Source organism: Carassius auratus, unplaced genomic scaffold (assembly GCF_003368295.1).
Source record: "Carassius auratus strain Wakin unplaced genomic scaffold, ASM336829v1 scaf_tig00215565, whole genome shotgun sequence".
Classification (NCBI taxonomy): Eukaryota; Metazoa; Chordata; class Actinopteri; order Cypriniformes; family Cyprinidae; genus Carassius; species Carassius auratus.
In genome coordinates this window covers 986,042-1,008,466 of record NW_020528142.1, presented here as the reverse complement: position 1 = coordinate 1,008,466, position 22,425 = coordinate 986,042, and the positions used below count along the sequence as shown (strand labels likewise).

The window sequence follows — 22,425 nt, the reverse complement described above, 5'->3', positions numbered from 1 at the left end:
CGCGGTTCGTTTGACTAGTGTGAGTGCTCCGAATCGTGCCCGGGCGCGGCTCGATTGGCTTGGAAGAGGTGGGCCAGGGCACGGTTCAGTTGGACTCGGGCGCGGTTCGCATGCAGTGTGAGCGTTAACCGTGCCGGAGCACGGAAAAGGACGCGTTGCGTCACGGTTTTGCGACGCTCCAAAACCAACATGACAGGGAAAGGGTCGCTTTGGTCTACGGCAGAGGTGCAAAATGCATAAAAACTAAAAACTGCAAAATTGCTGCACTTCAGCTGGTACATTGCAAACATCCTCATACGAGCAGCGCGATTACGTGAAAATTTTCGCGCCACGGCGACACATCTGTTTAACAACAGGCTGTGAGAGGGCTGTGGACAAAACGACACAAAATTATCCACAAAGAAAACAGAGCGATGTACTCCATTGCGTTCAGAGAGCGCCGCTCTTCCTGTTTATCCCGAAACCATCGCACCATAATGACGTAAGCGTGCTCCGGCACGAATGCTGAAACGCTATATGTGAGTGCAGGCCAGAGGGGGAGTGGGGAGGGGGGACAATCGTACTCGGGCCCGGTTCATGGCAACCGTGCCTAGTGTGAGTACACCCTTAATTAAAAAAAAAAAGTGCATTTCGAGAATTGTCACATCTTGCAATGCTAAGCAAAATAAGTTAAAATTTTTTAATATATATAAACTTTATTCAAAATTAAATGATCTGTTCACCATGAAAAAGGGCTCTCCACTTCACTCTCTGCTGTAGTGTAACACTGGCCGTCAATGAAATCATAGTAATCACTGTCCCCTCAAGCAATGAACAACACTGTTCCTGGTTCTACACCACTTTGCCCCAATAAATGTCCCATTTTTTTGTCCATAGATACCGCAGATCCTTTTAAAGGCCTACCTTAGATTGAAATCTACTGAATATTCCCTGATTTGCCAGTTTACCGTTAAGCTAGCATAACACTTGGACATATTATCAGCTATTATCATTCCAACAACGTGTACACGGAATTGCCCAGAAACTACCAAATCTAGAAAGGATACTAGCAAAGCAGTCTGCTGTGTATTTGTATGTGTGTGTGTGTGTGTGTGTTTGTGTGTGTGTGTGCGTGTGTGCGTGCATGCTTTCCCTTCAACTTGTTTGTATTCATCTCTTTAATGCTGTTGAGGAACTTCTGAGGGCTCAGCCTGTTGTGTGACAGCTCAGTGATTCTAATTGGGTGTTAGTATTGGCGAGAGAGTGGGTGATTACAGCTGACAGCATCTCTGCCAGGCTCTTTGAAGCTCTTTACAGCACTTGTGCACTGAGATGCACAGAACTATGAACATTCAGGCTGAGGTCTCTACAGGAAGAGCAAGATCTGTGGCTCTGTGAGGATCAGAACACTGTCTAGACAGACTGTATCTACTCAAAATACAATGAGGGTGAAATTTACCATATGAGATGTTGATATGATAAAAAAGAAGGCACTGTTCTTTGCTACCTGTCATGTTTCATCCCAAAAGGGTTTGACTTTTTTTCTGACTTAATAGATACTGCATATGGGGGCATTTATTCACTTTATTTTTTTCAAATATCAGCATGAGCCGATACGTTTTCCTGCTTGGCAAACGTGTTCGAGGTGGGACTTTTATCTTGACGGCACTGAGAACAGCAGCGCCTGAGCAGAGCACACAGTGCTCATATTCTCCCTCTCGTTTACTGTCATTGTTAACAGTTCTGTCTAATACAGATAGAAGTCTGTCTAATAATCAGATAGAATGGTTAAGCAAATTAATTCATGTATACAAAAATTATTACTGCCGTCAGCAAATACGCATTTAGGCCTATATAATTTAAACAAATCTTTAAATAACTAATGAACATTTAATTTCACAAGAATTGGGGTTACAAAATTATTAATTGGGGTGACAATTATTCATGCTCACCCTACAATGCAAGAAAAAAAGAGAGGGCACCTGTATAGTGTATAATAGATAAATATGTGCCTTCATAAAGTATGCATGTACAATCACACAAACGAAACAAACTAATTATTTCGTAAATAAATTCATTAATAAAGTAAAAAAAAAAAAAGCCTGCATATCACAAATGGATCTATATTAGGAATGCACAATATTCGATTTTTGCCAATATATGATATGCTAATATTTTTCAACTATTTTTGGCTGATAGCCTATATTGATATTTCACTATGTTTGGAAACAACACCAGTGTAGCAAATTATTTTTAATTTAGATTTTTTTTTTTTTTTTTCAAGAATTCATTTTAAAAGTCCTTAACAAGAATACATTTGTTAGAATTAAACAATAATGAAGTTCTTTATAATGACAGTACATTGAAGCTTTGAAAATAACTATAAATAAACTGTATATCAATCACTGCATTTCTTTTTTCAGAAAGATGCAGTAGTAAACTGTACATTTTATTTTAAGATTTAACATTTTGGTCTAAAACAAAAGAGTTGTAAAAATTCCGATATATATATATATATATATATATATATATATATATATATATATATATATATATATATATATATATATATATATATATATATATATATATATAAAACATATTACAAATTAATGAATAAGTCATTACAGTATACAGTATATAAAATGATTTAATTTACAAGTGTCATGTTTGTGATTTTTTTATGTAAGCGTTAGCTTCTGACCTTTAAATCAAAAAATACTCATGAACATACTGCTTTATTTAAAGGGGTCATATGATGCAATTTAAAATTTTCCTTTCTCTTTAGAATGTTACAAACTCATTGTGCATAAGATTAATTTTTAATGAGCCAAAAAGAACACACGTCACACCTCTGTTTATCAATTTGCACTGGCTTCCAATAGCTGCTCGCATAAAATTCAAGGCATTGATGTTTGCCTACAAAACTACCACTGGCTCTGCACCCATTTACCTAAATTCGTTACTTCAGACTTATGTGCCCTCTAGAAACGTGCGTTCTGCAAGTGAACTTCACTTGATTGTGCCATCCCAAAGAAGCACAAAGTCACTTTTATGGACTTTTAAATTAAATGTTCCCTTCTGGTGGAATGAACTCCCCAACTCAATGCGAGCAGCTGAGTCCTTAGCCATCTTCAAGAATCGGCTTAAAACACATCTCTTCCATCTTTATTTGACCCTCTAACTTTAACACTCAATATTATAATTCTATTATTTAAAAAAAATCTAACTACCTTTCTAATCTTTTTGTATTCTATTTTCTTTTCACTTATTATGCAATTGTATATGTACGTGTGTGTGTATGTGTAAAGACCTCTAACTAGCTTGCTCTATTCTTTTATTTTTTTTTATTCTATCTGTTTTCTTTTTATTTATTATATTAGTTAAAATCCCATGCTACGTGTACTGTGTTAACCTAACTGAGACTTGTTATAGCACTTATATATCGTTGCTCTTTTTGTTGTTTTTGATTGCTTCCACTGTCTTCATCTGTAAGTCGCTTTGGATAAAAGCGTCTGCTAAATGAATAAATGTAAAATGTAAATGTAAATGCATAAAGAAGATCTGTAAAGTTACAAAGACTAAAGTCCGAAGAGATATTCTTAATGAAAGTTTAGAGTCAACCACTCCTACCTAAAACGGCTCATTATAACACGCTCTACGTCTTACCATCTCTATCTCACTACAGTATGTGGAAATATTTGCATAACACCCCCAAATGTTCACACAAAGAAAGAAGGCATAACTTTGATTTTCGCTGTTGCCACCATGTTTCGTTGTGGCACCACTTTCTTACACACTGACTGAGCTACAGTAGAAATATGTACACACAAACAAAGCTGTAATAATTATCCCAAGCAGTATTAAATACTGACTGACGGCTTTAATAAGTACCTGAAATCACAATGCAATGGCATGACATCATACATAAAAGTGGTTTGACAGTATAAAAATAGAGACAGATAGCAAAAAAAAAAAAAAAAAAAAGCCAACAGGCTCAGACAACATTTACTGTGAATCTTCTCTGAAAAATCTAAGAACCCTTTTACATCACTTGCATTATTCATGAGCAAGGTTTTCTTTGTTTAAAAAAAAAAAAAAAAAAAAAAAGTATGTTTGTGTTGTTTAATGGCATTGACTTAAAATCCCACAGGTCAAGCCTTTCTCCTCAAGTCACAACACAAGAAATGTGCCTCGGATGATCAAAACCAAATATATCACTACAACAAAGCTTTAGATTTTCATAAGATTTTAAGTTTCTTAAGACCTTAAGATTGTATTAATTTAAATTGTCATTTCTCCAAATCTTAAAATATATATTTTTTTTTTTATTTTTCGATGACTTCCCTGCATATGATTAGCAAATTAATTTGAGGTTCTTAACCTGTAAAATCAATGAAGCTGAATAAAAGCTTTCACTGAGATACTTGGCCTTTGTCATATTGTGAATAGTGACTGTCATGCTTATTGAAAACAGCTTTTGTTCACGATTAACAAACACTAATTACACATGCGTTCATCAAAATCATCATTTAATTTCACACATTCTGAAATGGCTTCAAGGCATTTTAGATGCACACTGCTGGGTGGCTGCAAGAACTTCACAGGATAAGATTTAGTCAACCTTATTAGTATTTATTTATCTATCTATTTTTTGCAAGTTGAGTGACCTGAAAAAAGTGAATAAAGATGATCTAAACAGCTTTCCAAAACATCTATAAAGGTTTGGCACAAGCATGCAACCGATGCGCAGTTCAGTGAAACATGAAATGTTTACACTGAAACAGCTCAGGACATCAGTTAGAGGGTTTCTAGCCCAGAGGACATCATTGATCAAGAGGCAGGAAGAAGCGACATATTTCAAATGAGTACAAAGAGCTATCATACTTTTGAAGATATGTGGCAAAGAAAACAACAAAAGAAGCAAAACATCAATAGTACACAGAGAGTCTCATTCTGAATCCTAGTTCAAAATCCTTCTTTTGTCACTGAATGATTACCTTTCTAAAAGTGAAAACAAATCTTCAATGCTATGACATCATGACTTAAAAAAAAAGTCAATGTATGCATGGTATTTCTATTATTTCTTCAGAATGACTTCTGTAGTCTTTAGTAACATGAACAAACACTTACAATGCAATAACATTCAGGAATCAGGACAAAGTCTATTCCTAGGAGAACATCAAAATATGCACAGAAGTTATTTACATTTCTCTCACTGAAATTTTCTCTCTCAGAACTGCATTCAAAAGCCACATTTATTTCATAGGAATTTGAACATCCTATTCTGTTCTGTGTGTGAACACTATGTATGTAACACTATGACCTATTCACTAAGACGTTATGAAACATGATTTATCTAGTCTGCAACAATAGCTAAATAATCTTAGTGAGCATATGAATTTGCAAATCAAAGCGCAGAGAATCGGTTTCACGTCGACATTAGAGTTTATGCAGTTAACGAGAGTATTTGAATGATGGCTGGCGGTGGAGAAAGAACGAGGCAGTCCCGAGTATTTAATTTCGCTATGCACTGTAGCATGTCCCAAGAGCAAGATCAATACAGTTTCCATCCAAAAACTGCCTCCAGGTCAAGCCGTGGCTTAATCTATGCACTCAAAGGAGTGTAATTACTTTTTTTGATTTATGATTCCAAGAAGTTTTGATGCCACAGCTCTAATGATATGCTACAGCAGTTCAATTATACATTTTAATAAAAATCATATTGTGGCCATGTACTCAGTCTTGACAAACCATGGCACACAAACATTCATACAGGCATAAAAACGTAATTATATACATTGGAAGTGCATAGTTTGTGATTGCAGCTTATCTGCCTGCTGATCCACTTATGGAAACTAAAGATGAGAATTAATCCAGAGCACTTTGCCATCTGCTGAAGATGAATGATTTATCCATCTTAACTCCCACAGGCAGCCATGTGACACAGCCTGTGTTATAATCAAACTGTTCATATCACTGACTAATAAATGCTCTGGATCCACAGCCAGGTGTATCTTCCTGGCTTCCTTTCCATGTCCCTTCTCTCTTACCACCCTAGTGACTTCTTCCATCTTTATTCACAGTGAGAATAAGAAAATTCAGAAAGAAAAGGCCATCAACAATGAGGACTGGAAAGCTAGAGCTGAAATTCATTCACAGACAGAGAGAGCAAGTGATGAACTGGGTCTGAGAGAATCCCTCGCTGACGGTCCCCATGGGCAGACTTTAAACACTGTTATTGCAAAGTGCTTTCTCACATGAGTGAAGTGGAAATAATTGATTTCCACAGAAAACGCTGAAGGGTTGCACATCTGTTGAGCAGCTTCTGTAGGCTGTGTGTACGGCATTTCATTGTGCGTGTTCACATAACACCCAAAACCAGCATCAGAAGAAACCAACGCACCTTCTATTAATAGTCGAACTGAATTCAGACTCTCATCTCGAGTCTTACGCAACTCTTCAAACACATGGCATTCTGATCAACAGCTGGTTTATTTTTAACTCATATTATGAAGCGATAACAAGGAAGATGGGTGCAGTATGGGTTAAAAAGAGATCATTTTGCAAGCTCAGTTCCGCCCTGATTTCCCCTCTCTCTCTCTCAATCAGAAGTGGGTCAGTTATGGCAGGCAAGCAATGCCGTTACTTAAAGAAGAGCTGCAATTGCTCCTAAGCACCATTTTGATGACACATATCCACTTCTTCCCTAGCAACCAGCCTTATTTTTTTAACTCCCCCTTGCCCCACCTTATATTTGCCATCTTTTGTTCTTCAGCATTTCCAACTACAGCAATAATAGAAAAATTAAAGCATGAGAACGGGCATGTGAGTGGGAGAAACACTGGGGTCTTATTTAAGATTAAACATCAAAAATATTGGACACCTCTTCTCACCTATACATTAAATAAGTGGATGAATCCCCATCAACGTTCTCGCATCCGGCATACAGTATTCTCATAACTCATTCTTAATACATGCAACACAAGATGTCCTCTACCACACGCCTCCCAAGCCGAAAACTTTACAAAAGCTATGGCTTTAAATCAGATGACAATCGTGAAAAGTAAACAGTTTAAGAGACAAAGGCAGTAAACTGCCTCACTAATCTAATCTGACCCAAGCACTGTTTTGTAATGGCTGCGCTGTGGTGATAACCAGAGCAGCCCAATGATGGAAAGAAAGAATGAGCAGGGAGAGAAAGGAGAGCTGTGACAAACCCTCATTATCCATTAAGACAAGCACAAAAAAAGCAAATGACACAAATGAGCGCACTGACAATTGCCATTCCCACAGACTGACCAGTGCACTTGAAACCACACCTGCATCTTTATCAACATCACTGCAAATTGTGCTGCAGCCTTTAACAATACAACCACTGATTCTTAAAGGCTGTAAAAATATAAAAGTAATCAGTGCCAATCGAACTTGCCTGATTTAGATTGTAAACACGTATGCATCAACACAAAAACAAGCGCGCTTGATAAAAGAAGGAGGAGATGATGATGATGAAGGAAAGCAATTAGACACGATACCTTTCTGCGTCTGTCCCTCTTCCATGTTCTCTTCCATTGTGGATCAAAGCGCGGATTATAAGTGGATGAAAATGTAACAATGCTTATACGGTCAGGTGGATGAGCGTCTGTGCGCGCGGTGGAGAGATTGAGCGCGTGTGTGTGGAAGAGCGCGAGCGGGCGTGAGTGTGTGTGTGCGTGCGTGAGGTGGCTCCGCTGCTCCTCTTCTCGACCGCAAGTATCAGTCAGCGCGATCTTCAGCTGTCGGGTTTTCTGTCTCTCAAACGCTGTCCATTGCAAAAGAAATCAGGCGCGTTTTCAAATATTCGTTGACTTCTCAAATAGGCGCGTCGCGCATGGTAATTACCTTTTTGGTTTTGATAAGGAGAGACTTGAGACACATTGAACCTTGCAATGCAGGTGTTTTGAACAACTGAGCTCTTTTCTAGCGCTGATGTAAGACGCACCGCATTGAAAACAACTCCCCGCACCAACAGATGGATGGGTGTATCCTAGTAACCAACGCAGAACCTGATTTTACCAAGTGAGACATGTTCCTGGGACAACATCGTTGTTGACCCTGGAACAACATTGTGATTAACCAATCAGATTTGAAGAACCAGTTTTTAGATTTTGTGAAGTTTACGCTTAAAATCAGTGTTTGGTGCTTGTACATCAGTGTCATTCATCTATCATTTCCTCTGATTTTAGGGATTACTCATGGTTAAGGTTAGGTTTAGGTGTAGGGATATGGTTAAGAATATATTTTTGGAGTAAAATGTTGTTCCAGGGTCAACAAAATATGTTGACCTAGGAACACATCGAACTTGGCAAAATCAGGACGTGCGTAACCAACAGGGCCCCCCTGCCTTCATCAAGAAGACTCCAACACACACACACACACACACACACCGTGGTCCCTGTGACATCCCGTGGACGCTAATGTGTGTTTTTAAATTTCGTGCCTTGATAGATACATCCAATCTCTCCTAAAATCAAATGAGTAAATCATTGATCTTGACATAAATGGACAATTTGTTTGAGACACTTGTGTCTTTAGAAAAGTGCTTAATCCACAACAATTCCATAATACATTAACTTCTTGGTGTTAGTGCTCTACCGAAGCATTCTCAACATTATTCAGGAAGATATAGGTCATATTTATACAAACAACATCAGGCTGTATGTCTCGGACATCATCAAAGTATTCAGTTATACGTTAAATTATATAAATAGGAAAGAAACATAATTGTTGGTTATATGGTGTAAGTAACGCAGTATCAGAACAGTATGTGTAAAAGAGGAATTAGGCCTATGTCTATTTGAGAAATAAAAGTACAGAGATTGAAGCCTTGAAATATTAACACAAGTTTATTCACAGTAGTAAATGCATTTTATGTTAACTGCAATGCTGAAATATAATTTAAGTATGCCATATGTAGTGAATTAACCGATATAGTAAATCTACAGTGTTGTGACTATAGTGTCACAGCAGTGTGCTTTCTTTGTAAAGGTTCCTGTCACCTCCAGCTGTTCTTTTCAGTGTCAATGATACTCTCAGCAGCTTGAAAACTGAACATTTGTTGTCACAATGCTGCCAACAGACTTAAGGACCTAGGTACATAAAGAGCTCTAAGATGGCAACTGAGCAATCCATAAGGGTAAAAATGGCAATGTCAACAATTAATGTAATGTTTTTAATCTTTATAGACTCAAATGTTGCCTTCACCTTTTACATTTGAAGTCAGCAAACTGTACAATGTGAGATAATAAACGTATTTGGTAATTTCTTTACACAAAGATAAACTGCCTTATTTTTTAATTCCGATAAGTTATTTAAGCAGCAGTGAATTTTAAGCAAAGAACTCTCAGAACATCCTCTCCAAAATGTGCATGTTAATATGAGTGCATGTTTCTAGAGCACTTGTTGCGGAGTTAGACAAAAAATATGCGCATTGCTTCTCTCATAGTTCACTTTATCAGTAATCACTATCACACAGTTATTCCACTTTACCTCACAACCTGTATTTGGTTTCTGATTTGCTGAGAAGTCATACGTTACAACCTCACAGCAACTCATATTTCTGTAAGAATGTGCCTGCAGTCCTCTAAATGTGTTAACTGATTGAGAATTGAATTTTAAATGCTATATACCATTAAATAAATAAATTTCAATTATGCATGCAAAGAAAATTATTCTAAATAATTTGTTTTATGAAATGTATATATTCTGATTAATACACAGCACATATATAGCTCGTTTAAAAACTAGCACAGTTTAGCATGAACACATGATGTTACAGGAATGTCAAAAATGGATGCTAGGCAAGTCATTAACATGGACTGTGGTACGTGCTGCCTGCCAGCTGGCTTGTGTTCTAAGAAGATTAGCTGGAATGCCTTGTTATCATAAAAAAATATTTTTCCAAACTGCAGTAAGTGCTGAGAATCAAATATGTGTGCTGCGTGTGTACTTCTCTGAAGTTAATTGGACTTTCCTTCTCTGTCACAGCTCAATAAAGTTATTCATTATTGTCAGTTATAACACTGGCCTGCAAACACAACAGTTGTTTTAATTCCAGTTGTCTATTTAATCAAAATCAGGCCTAAGAAAGATTAGATTTATTTGACAAAAGGGCATTTAATAGATGCCCTATATGTATAGGTTAAGGTGTAGAAGCTGCAGATAATTCTTTACCACATCAGCAGTTAGTAAGTAAATCACATCTGACTATAGCGTATAAATTTCATTTTTTCAGAAAGACCACTGATGTACTCTACTGCACTGCTGTCAGCTTCCATCAGTCTAAATGTCATTGCATCTGTATACACGTGCATCAAAAAAAAAAAAAAAAAGATTATTGTGAAAGTTCTTTTTTTGTAACTTATTTCAAAAATAGAAAATTTTATTATTAATATTTATTTTGATCATTAGAGCTTATAGCTTATGAAAGTCAGAAGTCCGGTACCTATAAATATTAGAATATTTCCTAAGATCAAAATAAAAAAAAGGATTTGCAAAACAGAAAGGTTCAAGTTCTTTAAAGTGTAACAAAATAAAATGTATAAAACATTCATTTATGCACTTGGTCTGGGCTTCTTTAGCAAATGACAGCATCAATGAGGTGTGGCATGGAAGTGATCAGCCTGTGGCCCTGCTGTGGTACTATTGAGCCTTCAGCTCGTCTGTATTGTTAGATCAACTGTTTCTCACCTTTCTCTTGAAAATAACCCATAGACTCCATATGGGGCTCAGGTCAGGCCAATCAAGCACAGTAATATCATGGTCAGCAAACCACTTGGAAGTGGTTTTGGCACTGTGGGCAGGTGCAAGTCCTGATGGGAAAGGAAATCAGCATCTCCATAAAGCTTGTCAGCAGATGGAAGCATAAATTAATCCAAATTCTTCTGGTAGATGGCTGCATTGACTTTGGACTTCATAAAACACAAAAATCACCAGCAGATGTCAGGGACCCCAAATCATCAATGACTTCAGACACTTCACACTGGACTTCAAGCTGCTTGGATTCTGTGCCTCTCCAGTCTTCTTCCAGACTCCAGTCCTTGATTTCCAAATGAAAGGCAAAATTTAATTTCATCTGAAAGGAGGACTTTGGTCCACTGAGCAACATTATAGTTATTTATCTCCTTAGTCCAGGTAAGATGCTTCTGACATTGTTTCTGTTTCAGAAGTGGGTTGGTAGCCCTTTGCTCAAGATGTCTGAGTGTGGTGACTCTTTATGCACTGACTCCAGCTTCAATCTACTCCTTGTGAAGTTCTCCCAAGTTTTTGAATTGACTTTGCCTGACAGTATTCTCAAGCTTGCAGTCATCCTTGTTTCTTGTGCACGTTTTACGACCTAATTTTTTCTTTCCAGTCAACTTTGCATTTAATATACTTTCATAAAGCACTCTGTGAACAGCTACCCCTTTCAGTAATGACCTTCTGTGAACTACTCCCTTTGTGGAGGGTGTCAATAATTGTCTTCTGGACCATTGCCAAGTCAGCAGTCTTCCCCATTATTGTAGTTTCAAAGAGCAAGAGATCCCCGGTATGGAACTCAAAAGTAAATATTCTAATATTTTGAGACTGTATTTTTGACTTTAATGAGCTGTAAGCTCTAATCATCAAAATTAAAACAAAAACAAACACATGCACACATGCACACATGTTCATATACAGCTCCAGAGTCCTGATCGGAGTGAATTTCACAGGATTTTGTTGATGAAAGCATACCCTTTTTAAGAGGTGAAATGTTACCTGAAAATATTTTCATGAAATTGCATCCATGTATGATTCAAACCAAACAAACCGCACAATCCAATTCATTAGTCTCACTACACACTGGACAAGATAGTCTCCAATTACTCATTTGGCAATACAAATCAAATTTGACCATACCTCAATCAATTATCCCAGTGTGCATAATAATCTTTAATGACATATTTCTGCTGTGATTGATTTTTGGATTGAGTGAAGGCATGAGAAAGAGAGCGTGAGAGGGGAGAGAGGGATCATGTTAGACACTAATCGGTTTTAATATGCCAAAGATTCCCTAATGAATTCATTTGTTGATTACATTCAGAAAGGCCAAGAATATGCTGCAGTGAAAGAAGGATGATTCAAAACATTTAAAAGTAATGGACTTTATATATATATATATATATATATATATATATATATATATATATATATATACACATTTGGTATTTCTATACAATTTCTATACACATTCTACATATACATATGTAAAAATATGTACACACACAGATGGTGCCCAACGCTCTCCTGTGTTTTTCATCCATTATTTGTATTGCTAAATCCAAGGATTCCCTCGATACTTGCATGCAGAAAACAGGATTGAATACTCATTCATACCCCCCCCCCCCATATATACTTTCATCTCATGCTATAAAATACTTTACATCTCTCATTTCAGAGGTGCAGACACCAATGGCTTTACACAAACAGCAGTTCAGTGAATTCTATGGTGGGAGGAGACATAAAAATTGTATGTGTGTCACAATGTTGATCCTGTTCCCAACACAATAGCCTAGAGGAGAGGACTAAATGGATTTTTAATGCTACAATAAATGTGTCGATCATTCATACTCACTGCTGTCTAATGATTTTCCCCAGGACGTGCTCATAGATACACCGGTAATTATTTAATATTATGCCTATGCTCTTTAGTGCACATAAAATACATTTATGGTTAAAACTGATTATCATATATATGTGATTCTCTGAACAACTAATCATCACATATTCTGTATTTGGCTAAATATGACTCAAAAGATGGTTAATTCTCTTTCAAAGGCTGAGAAATGAGGACAAAGGAATGAGTGATGTATGGTGTCATATATTCACATGGACTGAAAAAAGCAATGATGACCTATTTAGCATACTATAGACATATTGCTTAAGCCACGTACTTGTTTTAAAAGACCTCTCCTGAGGACTGTATTCACCTCATGGTATTTCCATTATGCTGCATTCCAATGATGGATATGTACTCTACCATCACAGGCACACACATACAGTACATAGCGTACAAATGAAATCATATGCATACATACAAATTAGTCACCAATTCAGCGAAATGTAAAATAGCACTTAATGTTGCTCATATGGCTGTGACAATGTCCATAATAATAATTCCACTACTAATGGCCCAGTCTATGTCTGTCTTGATAATAATAAAGGCAAATGAGGTAGGTTATTCTGGTTAATTAGAGTCCATAAGGGACTCTGTATTTGAAACACTGTTTCCATGCAGGAAGGATAGAACACACACATATAATGCCTTATAAATGGTGACTTTTTTATGATTATGGACAAAAACGCTGCCTGTGTGAGAATGAAAATAGGCCTACTGCAGTCAGATGTCACAGTAAAACACTTCATGTCCCAGTGATATTGCCTATAACAATTTGTATTGCTCTAGGAAAGTCTACAGTAAAGAAATTGAAAGTAAATGAAGTCTTGAGTAATTATGATGGAGATTTTGACCTTAGGCAAGAGGGACGAGACTGTCTCCTGAGTTATGAATAATTAATTCATTATTTTAACAAACTATAAAAATCACCTGAGAGCTTCTTCCACTAAGCGACCTATTCTGAATACTGGACAGACAGAAGTACATGTGCTTGTATAAAGTAAATGTTTACATTATGTTCAATTCAAAACATTTTGTACACTGTGAAATTATAGATTATCTGTTGGGATTTCTAAATATTTGGTCTCCTGCAGGACACGCATGTTATTGATCGCTTTATTGCTACTTTAATATGTGTATACACTAGAACTGCAGATATGCCTAAGGTCATACTAGTTCTCTGGACACTCTTAAATGTGACTGAATAACAGTCTAATTTCTGGTTGACAGTCTAGTTTAATCATTATGAACAAATATATTAAACATGACAAACAGACAGCTGTGAACTGAGATAAACTGTATCATCATGCCATCTGTGGAACCACAAAGCTCATATTTCCATTCACTCTTCTCACAGTGAATATATTGGAGTCCACTATAGTGAATAGGACTAGTGCATTTCAAATGCAGCCCTTGTCCGGAGCATGTCATATAATCAGCAGGCTTTGAACACTATAAATTAGCTTTAGCGTATCACTTGCTGATCACTTGCTCCAGTTTTAGCCTGTAACCATGGCAACAGACTGCACTTTCTAGAGCGAGGGAGACTGAGAGGAAGAGGAGGAAACACGTACAAACAAGCCAAGGATCTGATTCCACCCCACTACTTTATTCCACTGTCACTGCAGAAAAAAAAATTGAATTAGAATACAATAAACTGCCCTAGTGATGACATGTTTTAGCCCTAATATCACATTTTCTTGCAACATTAGATTTATATTTTATTAAACTGCCATGCACCACAGCACAACTGAACTCTATAAGTGGGCTAAAGGGCGTACCATGCATGGATAGCATACCATAGCAGAACTGCATCAACCAGCAGAGACTCTACTATGCCATTTACAAAGATTTGTGCTATTAAGCCTGACGACTTTACATTGTTTACACTTGAGATCACCCAAAGAAAAGTAATACTAAACTCACATATCCAAAACAAGTCAAGATGAACTTGTTAATGTGTTTCATCAGACATAACATGAAGCAAAATTAAGTTGTTTAGCAACAAAGCAATTTGCTTTGTTGAATATCAAAGGCGTCCATTCACTGGCTATTTTACAATGACTTTGAACATGGCTAATCCAATCAGAAGTTAGATACTTTAATTTTTTTAAAATATCGGTGTTAATGATTGAAGCGTCGAAATGGAGCTGTTTGTGTTGCACCTAGATCAGATCTATATTTGCAATGCTCTATATACTATGATATCATACCATGATGATTTTGTTCATACTGCCCACTCTAGTGGGCTGTAAAGAGCAGAAATACATCTCTCTCTCTCTCTGTCTCTCTCTCTACCTATCATTTAACCAAATCCCTTAGTTATCTGAAGATGATAGTAAAATATCCCATTTGTTCCTGGTGTTTACCATGTTATTATGTACAGCTGACACTGCACAGATCAGATTGATGTTGGTTAAATCCATATTAAAATAATAAATTATGGCCTCTAACAGTCAAAAGGCTGTAATGCTTCACCTACATAATGAAAACACACTTTTATTAGCAACAGTTATTCAATTGTTTCAAGAAAAAGATGATATGGCTGAATATTTAAATAAAAACATATTTCAGCATACAAATGAAAAGGATTCTTATAGAGTACACTTGTTTGTTACTGTACTGTATCTGATTCCCAGTGCATAAATATTTCTCAACCACATAATGCTAAGATATTTCTGATATTTCAGATGTGAAAGTGGAGTAACAAAAATCTAAGGAGAAGAATGGGTTTCCTCTTATGGTTCAACATAGCATCATTTGACAAAGGTGCTGTACTCCACCTTTAAAGATAGGTGCAATATAGCACTTAAAGTGGTTCCCCCTATGTCTGTTTGGTCTTTGGATCAGATTGTTTATCTGTCCTCCTCATACTTCTTGTAAGATGCCACTCAGGGGGAGTGTTTCCTTTCCAAATTCAGTCAAGCGAATAAAATACATCATCCAGGGAAGTATAAACATTTAAGAGGACGGATAAGAAAAAAATAAACATGCCTGTGCTAATGATTATCCTCTGATTTAACAAATGCAATAGCTTGAAATACAGATTTAAGAGACTGTATTAGTGTGGTAACATTCCATTAAGATACAAGAAAGAAACATTTTAATGCTGTGTGAAACAACTCCCCAGTGCACACAGTGAACAGTCACTTATAATAATGCAAGATGGAAAGTAGTAATCTGACATTTAAAATAAATAATGACACATAATCTTTTTGTCTGGCAGAAAGAAAGGGCAAAGACTAATTCGTGGTAACTTGCTGACAAGGCTTGTGAAACAGACAAGGAGTTTGACAGCATGCTACTTATAAGTCTAGCTATTGTTCTGAATTCCACCTACACACCTCAAGACAGGCAAGTCTACTAGAGCAAAGGAAGAAGCAGTGTGTGTGTGAGTGTGTGTGTGTGTGTGTGTGTGTGCTCTTGTTTTTGTGACATATCAGGACACAACTCTGTATAATGACATGGGTATGACACAGGTATTACAAGGAGATGGTGACTTATAGGAGAGGGTGACATAACCCATGTCCCCATTTTTCAAAACACTTATAAATCATACAGAATGTTTTTTTGAGAAAGTAAAATTGCACAAAGTTTCCTGTGAGGGTTAGGGTTAGGTGTAGGGTTGGTGTAGGGCCATAGAATATACAGTTTGTACAGAATAAAAAAAAATTAAAAAACATTATGCCTATGGGATGTCCCCACTGTTCACAAAAACAAACGTGTGTGTGTGTGTGTGTGTGTGTCTGTCTGTCTTGTGTGTGAGCGAGAGAGAGAGAGTCATTCTAAATTTCAAGAATTTCAAACCAAATTCTCACTTCAATTAGGGCTGCCAGATTAGGACAAAAAACATAATTTTCTCTTATAACCTTGAAATTGTAATTGCGATTATTAATTACAATTATCACGATTTGCATTGAATGATGCAAAGAGAAAATCTTTTGCTGCTTTTCTAAGGTATTTAGGCTCAAACTGTACATTCATTGGATTGGTTTCTTCTTTAAATAATAATAAAAAAAGTTAAAATATGAATGGTATTATGTTACACTTAAGACTAAAATTAAAATAATGGGAAAAAAAAAAAACTTAAAATAACCTGTAGGAAAAAAAAAACACATCTTAAGGACTCATAATAACATAAGTGGACTTTGAACGATTAATTGGCGCATTGAACGATTACATAATTGTGTAATTGTTATCACTATTAGAAATGTGATTAATTGTGTAGCCTTAAAGTTTAGGCAAATAAACCAGAATATCAGAAACCTAAAACAGCAGTGCAGGAGCAATATAGAAAAATAAGTCGATTTATTTTCAAATAAAGTGAATTCAGAAATCGAAATCAAACAGCGGGATACATTTTAGACAGTAGTGTTTATTTACTTTTTACTAAATAGCATACTGTTCAAAACTTTGGGGTCAATAATCACAATATTACTAACAACTTCTTTTGTATTATTTTAAAATGTAATTAATTTTTTAATGACAAAGCTGAATTTTCAGCAGCCAAATGTGCCAAATGGACTTTGAATGATTCATTTCCATTTTGAACGATTACGTAAGTGTGGCATCCGTAATTATAATCAAGATTAGAAATTTGATTAATTGTGCCGCCCTAACTTGAACAATGAATAGTTTCCTAAAATAATAATAATAATAATAATAATATTTTTACTTTCTGGCAATATTTACAAAATCAGCAATTAGGAATTTTGAGAGAAAACAAGCTAAAGAAGTAAAAGTAGAAATTATAAGACAGTTTTATATGATGCATAAAATGAAACTAAAGTTATTCACTTTAAATAGTGTCCTTCATCACAGATCCATCGAGGCAGGTGTTAATATGGTCATATAAAGACTGACTTTAACAACTATGCATTCATATATATATATATATATATATATATATGTGTGTGTGTGTGTGTGTGTGTGTGTACATAATGCTTGTTAATGCAATGAATTATATATATATATATAGTTGTTAAAATCACCAGTCAGTTTTTGTAGAATATGATGCATTATGTACATTATGTATGCATTATAAATTATTTAGATTAAGAATGAAATGTAGGATATATTGAATTAAAATTAAAAGCACACCGGACTAAAGAAGAATAACTGTTCATCTGAGGACTGATTCAAACACTGATCCCAGATGTGAAGCTTTTGTTTCGACGTGCCATTGTGTTTGTTGCTTAACTGACCCTGAGTGTTGCTACAGTAGCTATTGTACTGAAAGGTCAGGTTGAATGCGTCACATTGCATGGATTCCACAGGGGATTGAATAGAGCCCTGGTCACAACACAGAGGACTTGGCGACACCCAAAGCACTTAAGATTAGAAATACCAAGAACTAGAAGCGACATAGAACAATATGATACAATAAAAGGAACAATACAATGGAGTAAACTGTGTACCATGGCAAAAAGGTCATCTTAATCTCATTGAAATATGATTTATTCTGGCCACAGACTAAAATCAGTGAGCAGACGGACAAAAATACTACTAAGCAGAAGACTTACGTGCTCCCAGCACAGATGTCTGTATTTCCCATCAGTAAATGATACTGCTCCAGGGCCTGGTTTCCACTAAAGGCTTTGCATCATCAGACTTACAGACAGTGGGAATTCACCGCAGGCCATGATATGTCTCCTATTATTTTACTGGTTTAGACACTAACATAGTTGCATAAGTGTCTAAAGTTCTTAAAATTACTTAAGTTTCCTACATTTCTCCTCAGGGATCAATAAATGTATGTCTTTCTTTCTAATGTTCTCCTCAGAGGTAATGGTTTTAGAAGAAATATGGCTATTAGGACACAGTAAAAAGCCAAATTAATTTGCAAGTCTGAGCTAGTAACCATGCTATTTATTAAAATTTTAACAAACACATACCCCAATTTTTCTATTTGTGGTTTGGGATCATGGTGTTTTAATGCTGCTCAGGGACAAAGAAAATCCAGAGATTCCACTTAAACTACCAGTGGGTCGATATCAAGAGGAAGGTTCTTACCGCACTAGAGAAATCACTCACAGCCTCAAGATCCACTACTGTGATTGCATGAGCCAGCAGATTTGTTTTCTACCAGAATAAATGAAAATGGTCTCAGAAGGGGGAAGGAAAACAAGGAAATGTGAGGGTGGTTCAAACCTAACTGAACTCCCATCTCCTCTGAGGACTGTTTATTATTCCTTTGGAAATGTTAAATGGCATGTCTCAGAAGAGGATAAAGAAAGGAAAATATGTAGGATACACGCCAGTTTTTGCAGATTTGGCCAGCTTTGAGGATATATTGTCTGTTTTTGAAATTTTCACTTTGTCATTCCATACAGGAAATGGTGGAAAACAGGGGAACCATTATCCAAAAGTCACTTGCCGTATATGGAATGATGGATTTTCCATGTCTTAAGAACTGTTTAAACCAAAAACAAAAAACTACATAACAACTATATTAGGATGGTAACTTATACTGTGCACACCTGCAATTACATTATCAAACACATGAATTGAAGTCAGATAGAATTAGAACAAACATTTTGTCAGCTGAGTTAAATGAAGCATATAGCATTTTCTATTAATTTACACTTTGCTCCAATTAATTCAATTACTTTTGTGTCCACAATAAAATAAAATAAAATCCTTAAAAATTTATTCATGTTGGTTCATATGGCATTTTCCTTACAAACTGAATAAATCTTAATTATTTTTAGTGGAAAAAAAGTTTTTAATATATATTTTTCAAGGTAAAAAGTATTATTTACTAAATGAATTATTCCTGAATTATTAATTCATAAATACCATTAAGCTTATGGCAAGTCTCTTGACAAATAGACACAAGGGTCTGCCGGGGTCCTCTCTCAATGATATTATTTTCTGTTTTTATGGGAGGTTTTTTTTTTCCCTGCATGCACTTTGCAAACATTTTTCAAATATTAATTAGAAAGCGGCGAAGCAGTTTTAAGGAATAATAATAAAAGACTATGACAAACTATACGATTTGATAAACTATGATAAACTATTAAATTTACATTTCATTCAATGAGAAAATATGTATTCAAGTCGCTGAATGAATTTTTAATGTATTTTTTGAATAATATTTTCCCTTCATTTTTGTCACAGCACTGTTTCAGTATTTCGCCACAGCCACTGAACAGCTGCGTCATGCAGACGATATACATTCACAATATATGGAGCTTCCACTTCATGGGTAAACATGGGCACAAATATAGACTTAGGTTTCTGCTATTTCCTCCTTTTAACAGATATCAGTGTGGTAGTGGCACACAATGCACTTGTACCCTCACACAGAAACACATACACACGCCAAAGGCACTGGCTGGCCTTTTAACTGGACATCTGTAGTAGGACACGACTGTGGCCTAGGAGACAGCATTCCAGTATTAAGTCTCTGAACCCCATTAACCAAACCCATGTTCTGCTCATTAGATCGACCAACAGCCAGTGAAAGAAGAGCGAGAACGGGATGGTGGGAGGGCAAGGCAGTCTCACAAAAACAGAGGCGCTTGTCAGGATTATCAAAGGCCCCCCACAAGAGGAGAATGTTTGGAGGCGGCTAACAGAGAAACATAATGTGGCTATTTATCCCTCATGTGACTCCGTGCATATATTAGACAGAATAAAGGGGGTACAGACCATCAGCAGGCACCATGAATGAGAGCTTCAACAAAGTCTGTCTTTCTTCAGCACAAACGAGTGTTGTCATTTTTCATATTCCAACTATAACTGGTAAACAGAACATGGAATGAGATCCCCAGTACAGTGCCTTTCAGATGCCAAGACCCAGATATAAAATACACATAATAAGAACAAACTGTTTTGTTCCTAGAGAGAATCCATTCAATTTGTGCTCTGAAGCTGGTCTAAGGGATTTAAAGAGCTGTGATTGATTCTGTAGCAGGTGGTCAGTAGTGCTGCACATTATGCATAAGATGCATTTGATTAGTGAGGCAACCATGAACTTCTTGCACCTCTGCTTCCAGCTGTTCCACAGCTGATGTGAACATTTCCTGTATTTAGTTTTCCTGACAATAATTAGCCTATCCCTCTGTCATTTTTGCATTGCATTTGAAGGGTGGAAAAAAACAGGTCCTCCGATTTTCCAGTCACTGGAAAGCATCTTGTCACATTGTGTTTTGTCACATAGAGTTGCGAACACTTATCTGTTAACTATTTGGAAGTAGTTTGAAATATGTTGCTGCAAACACAATATCTGAATGACATTAAAAGGCACAGTTGGTTTTGATTATATGCCCCAGGTAAAATCACTATAATCTGATTATGAGCTTGAGCAAGAGAGAAAGACATGTTTGCTTACGTACAGTATACCAGATATCCTTCTTACATATTCAACTGCAAACTGAAAGAGAGACAACAATATGGTCTTCCTAACAATGCTGCTGTACCTCTTTCCTTTGCTGAAAAATAATAGCTTGCCTAAAATGAAAATTCTATCATCATCCTTCACTTGTTGTTTCAAAGCCTCAATTTTCTGCTGTGGAGCACAACAGGAGACATAAGAATGACAGTCACCATTCAATTTTAATGCATGGAGAAAAGATGCAATGAAAATTAATGGTGACTGAAGCTGTCATTCTTCATATGTTTAAGAAAACTTCTTTTTTTTTTTCTTTTTTTTATACGGGTTTGGAACAACATGAGTGTAGGTAAGTTGTTACAAACATTACATTGTTTCTGTGAGCTTATACTTTAAAATATTTAAGTTAACTTAATAAAAAACGCTCAGCTCTTTCTCTCAGTAACTTAAGTGGTAACTTGTTGAATCAAAACAGTTTCTGTTATTCTCTATACCGAGTGGTAGTACTTGTACTTCACACGCACTTTTCAAAGTCGTCTTCTCGACTTCACTTAAAACGAAAAAGCAATGACTTACCCATGTTTGAGACTAGAGCTTGACAACGCTGGAAAAGTCCTCAAGTTCAAGAGTTTGAAACTGAAGGCTGGAAGCGCGACCGTCTGTATATTAATGAGGTGACGTCACAATCACCAACGGGCGGAGAAAACTTATTAGTGACAAATTTCATGAATTAAAAATATATTTTAGCGGGTAAAAGCTAATGTATTATTATATTATATTTTTTTCTGTTTTAGAAGTAATATTAATTTGTTCATTGAATCTCTTAAATATATTAATAAACTATATATTAATGAAATGGTGGCCTATAACAATATTATAATGATAATGATGATGATGATAACAGTGCAGTTTTATTGATGGATTACATGGTAGAGGAAACCAAATATCTGAATAAAAAAATACATATATTCTCCTGCATTACTAAAATGTGAAAAGCGATAAGCTGAAAATATGTGTGTGTGTGTGTGTGTGTGTGTGTGTGTGTGTGTGTGTGTGTAGTTCGATATTTATTTTCCTGAAACAAGCTAATGAACGAAATTCAACGGTTTAGAGGCAGTTTAACAAGCCATTGTCAATTAAATATATAGATCTGAGCATAACTTGAAAATAAATTTACATCGGATTGATCCAAATCGAGTTGCAAATGAGGATAATAGAAGCAATCAAATCTAAAAAATAAAAATAAAAAAGATAAAAATAAAAATAAAAATAATAAATAAAATAAATTTCTGACATTTATATGATTTCATTATTTTTTCACAAATTTTCCACTCTATAATTTCGGGTTTCATGGCCTTGGGAAGCAGGTACTAAGGTGTAACGTCATGTTTTTCAGCATTTTATTCGGCTGCTTATTCCGTATTTACTACGAACACAC

The 22,425-nt window shown here is 36.0% G+C and overlaps 1 protein-coding gene across 3 annotated transcripts in view; it reads right to left on the bottom strand.

Moving 5' to 3' along the window:
* gpm6ab (glycoprotein M6Ab) overlaps positions 1–21,655 on the bottom strand; it is a 50,963-nt gene extending 29,308 nt beyond the window's left edge. Inside the window, exon 1 of one of the 3 annotated variants that reach the window (XM_026260640.1) lies at positions 21,564–21,655. In XM_026260640.1, coding sequence (XP_026116425.1) covers positions 21,564–21,567 — 4 coding nt within the window. In that variant the 5' untranslated portion in view covers positions 21,568–21,655. Of the gene's footprint in view, positions 1–7,514; positions 8,011–21,563 lie in introns of those variants that run through there. The other 2 variants (XM_026260641.1, XM_026260639.1) reach the window with 2 other exon arrangements.
* Between the last annotated feature and the right edge of the window lie 770 nt (positions 21,656–22,425).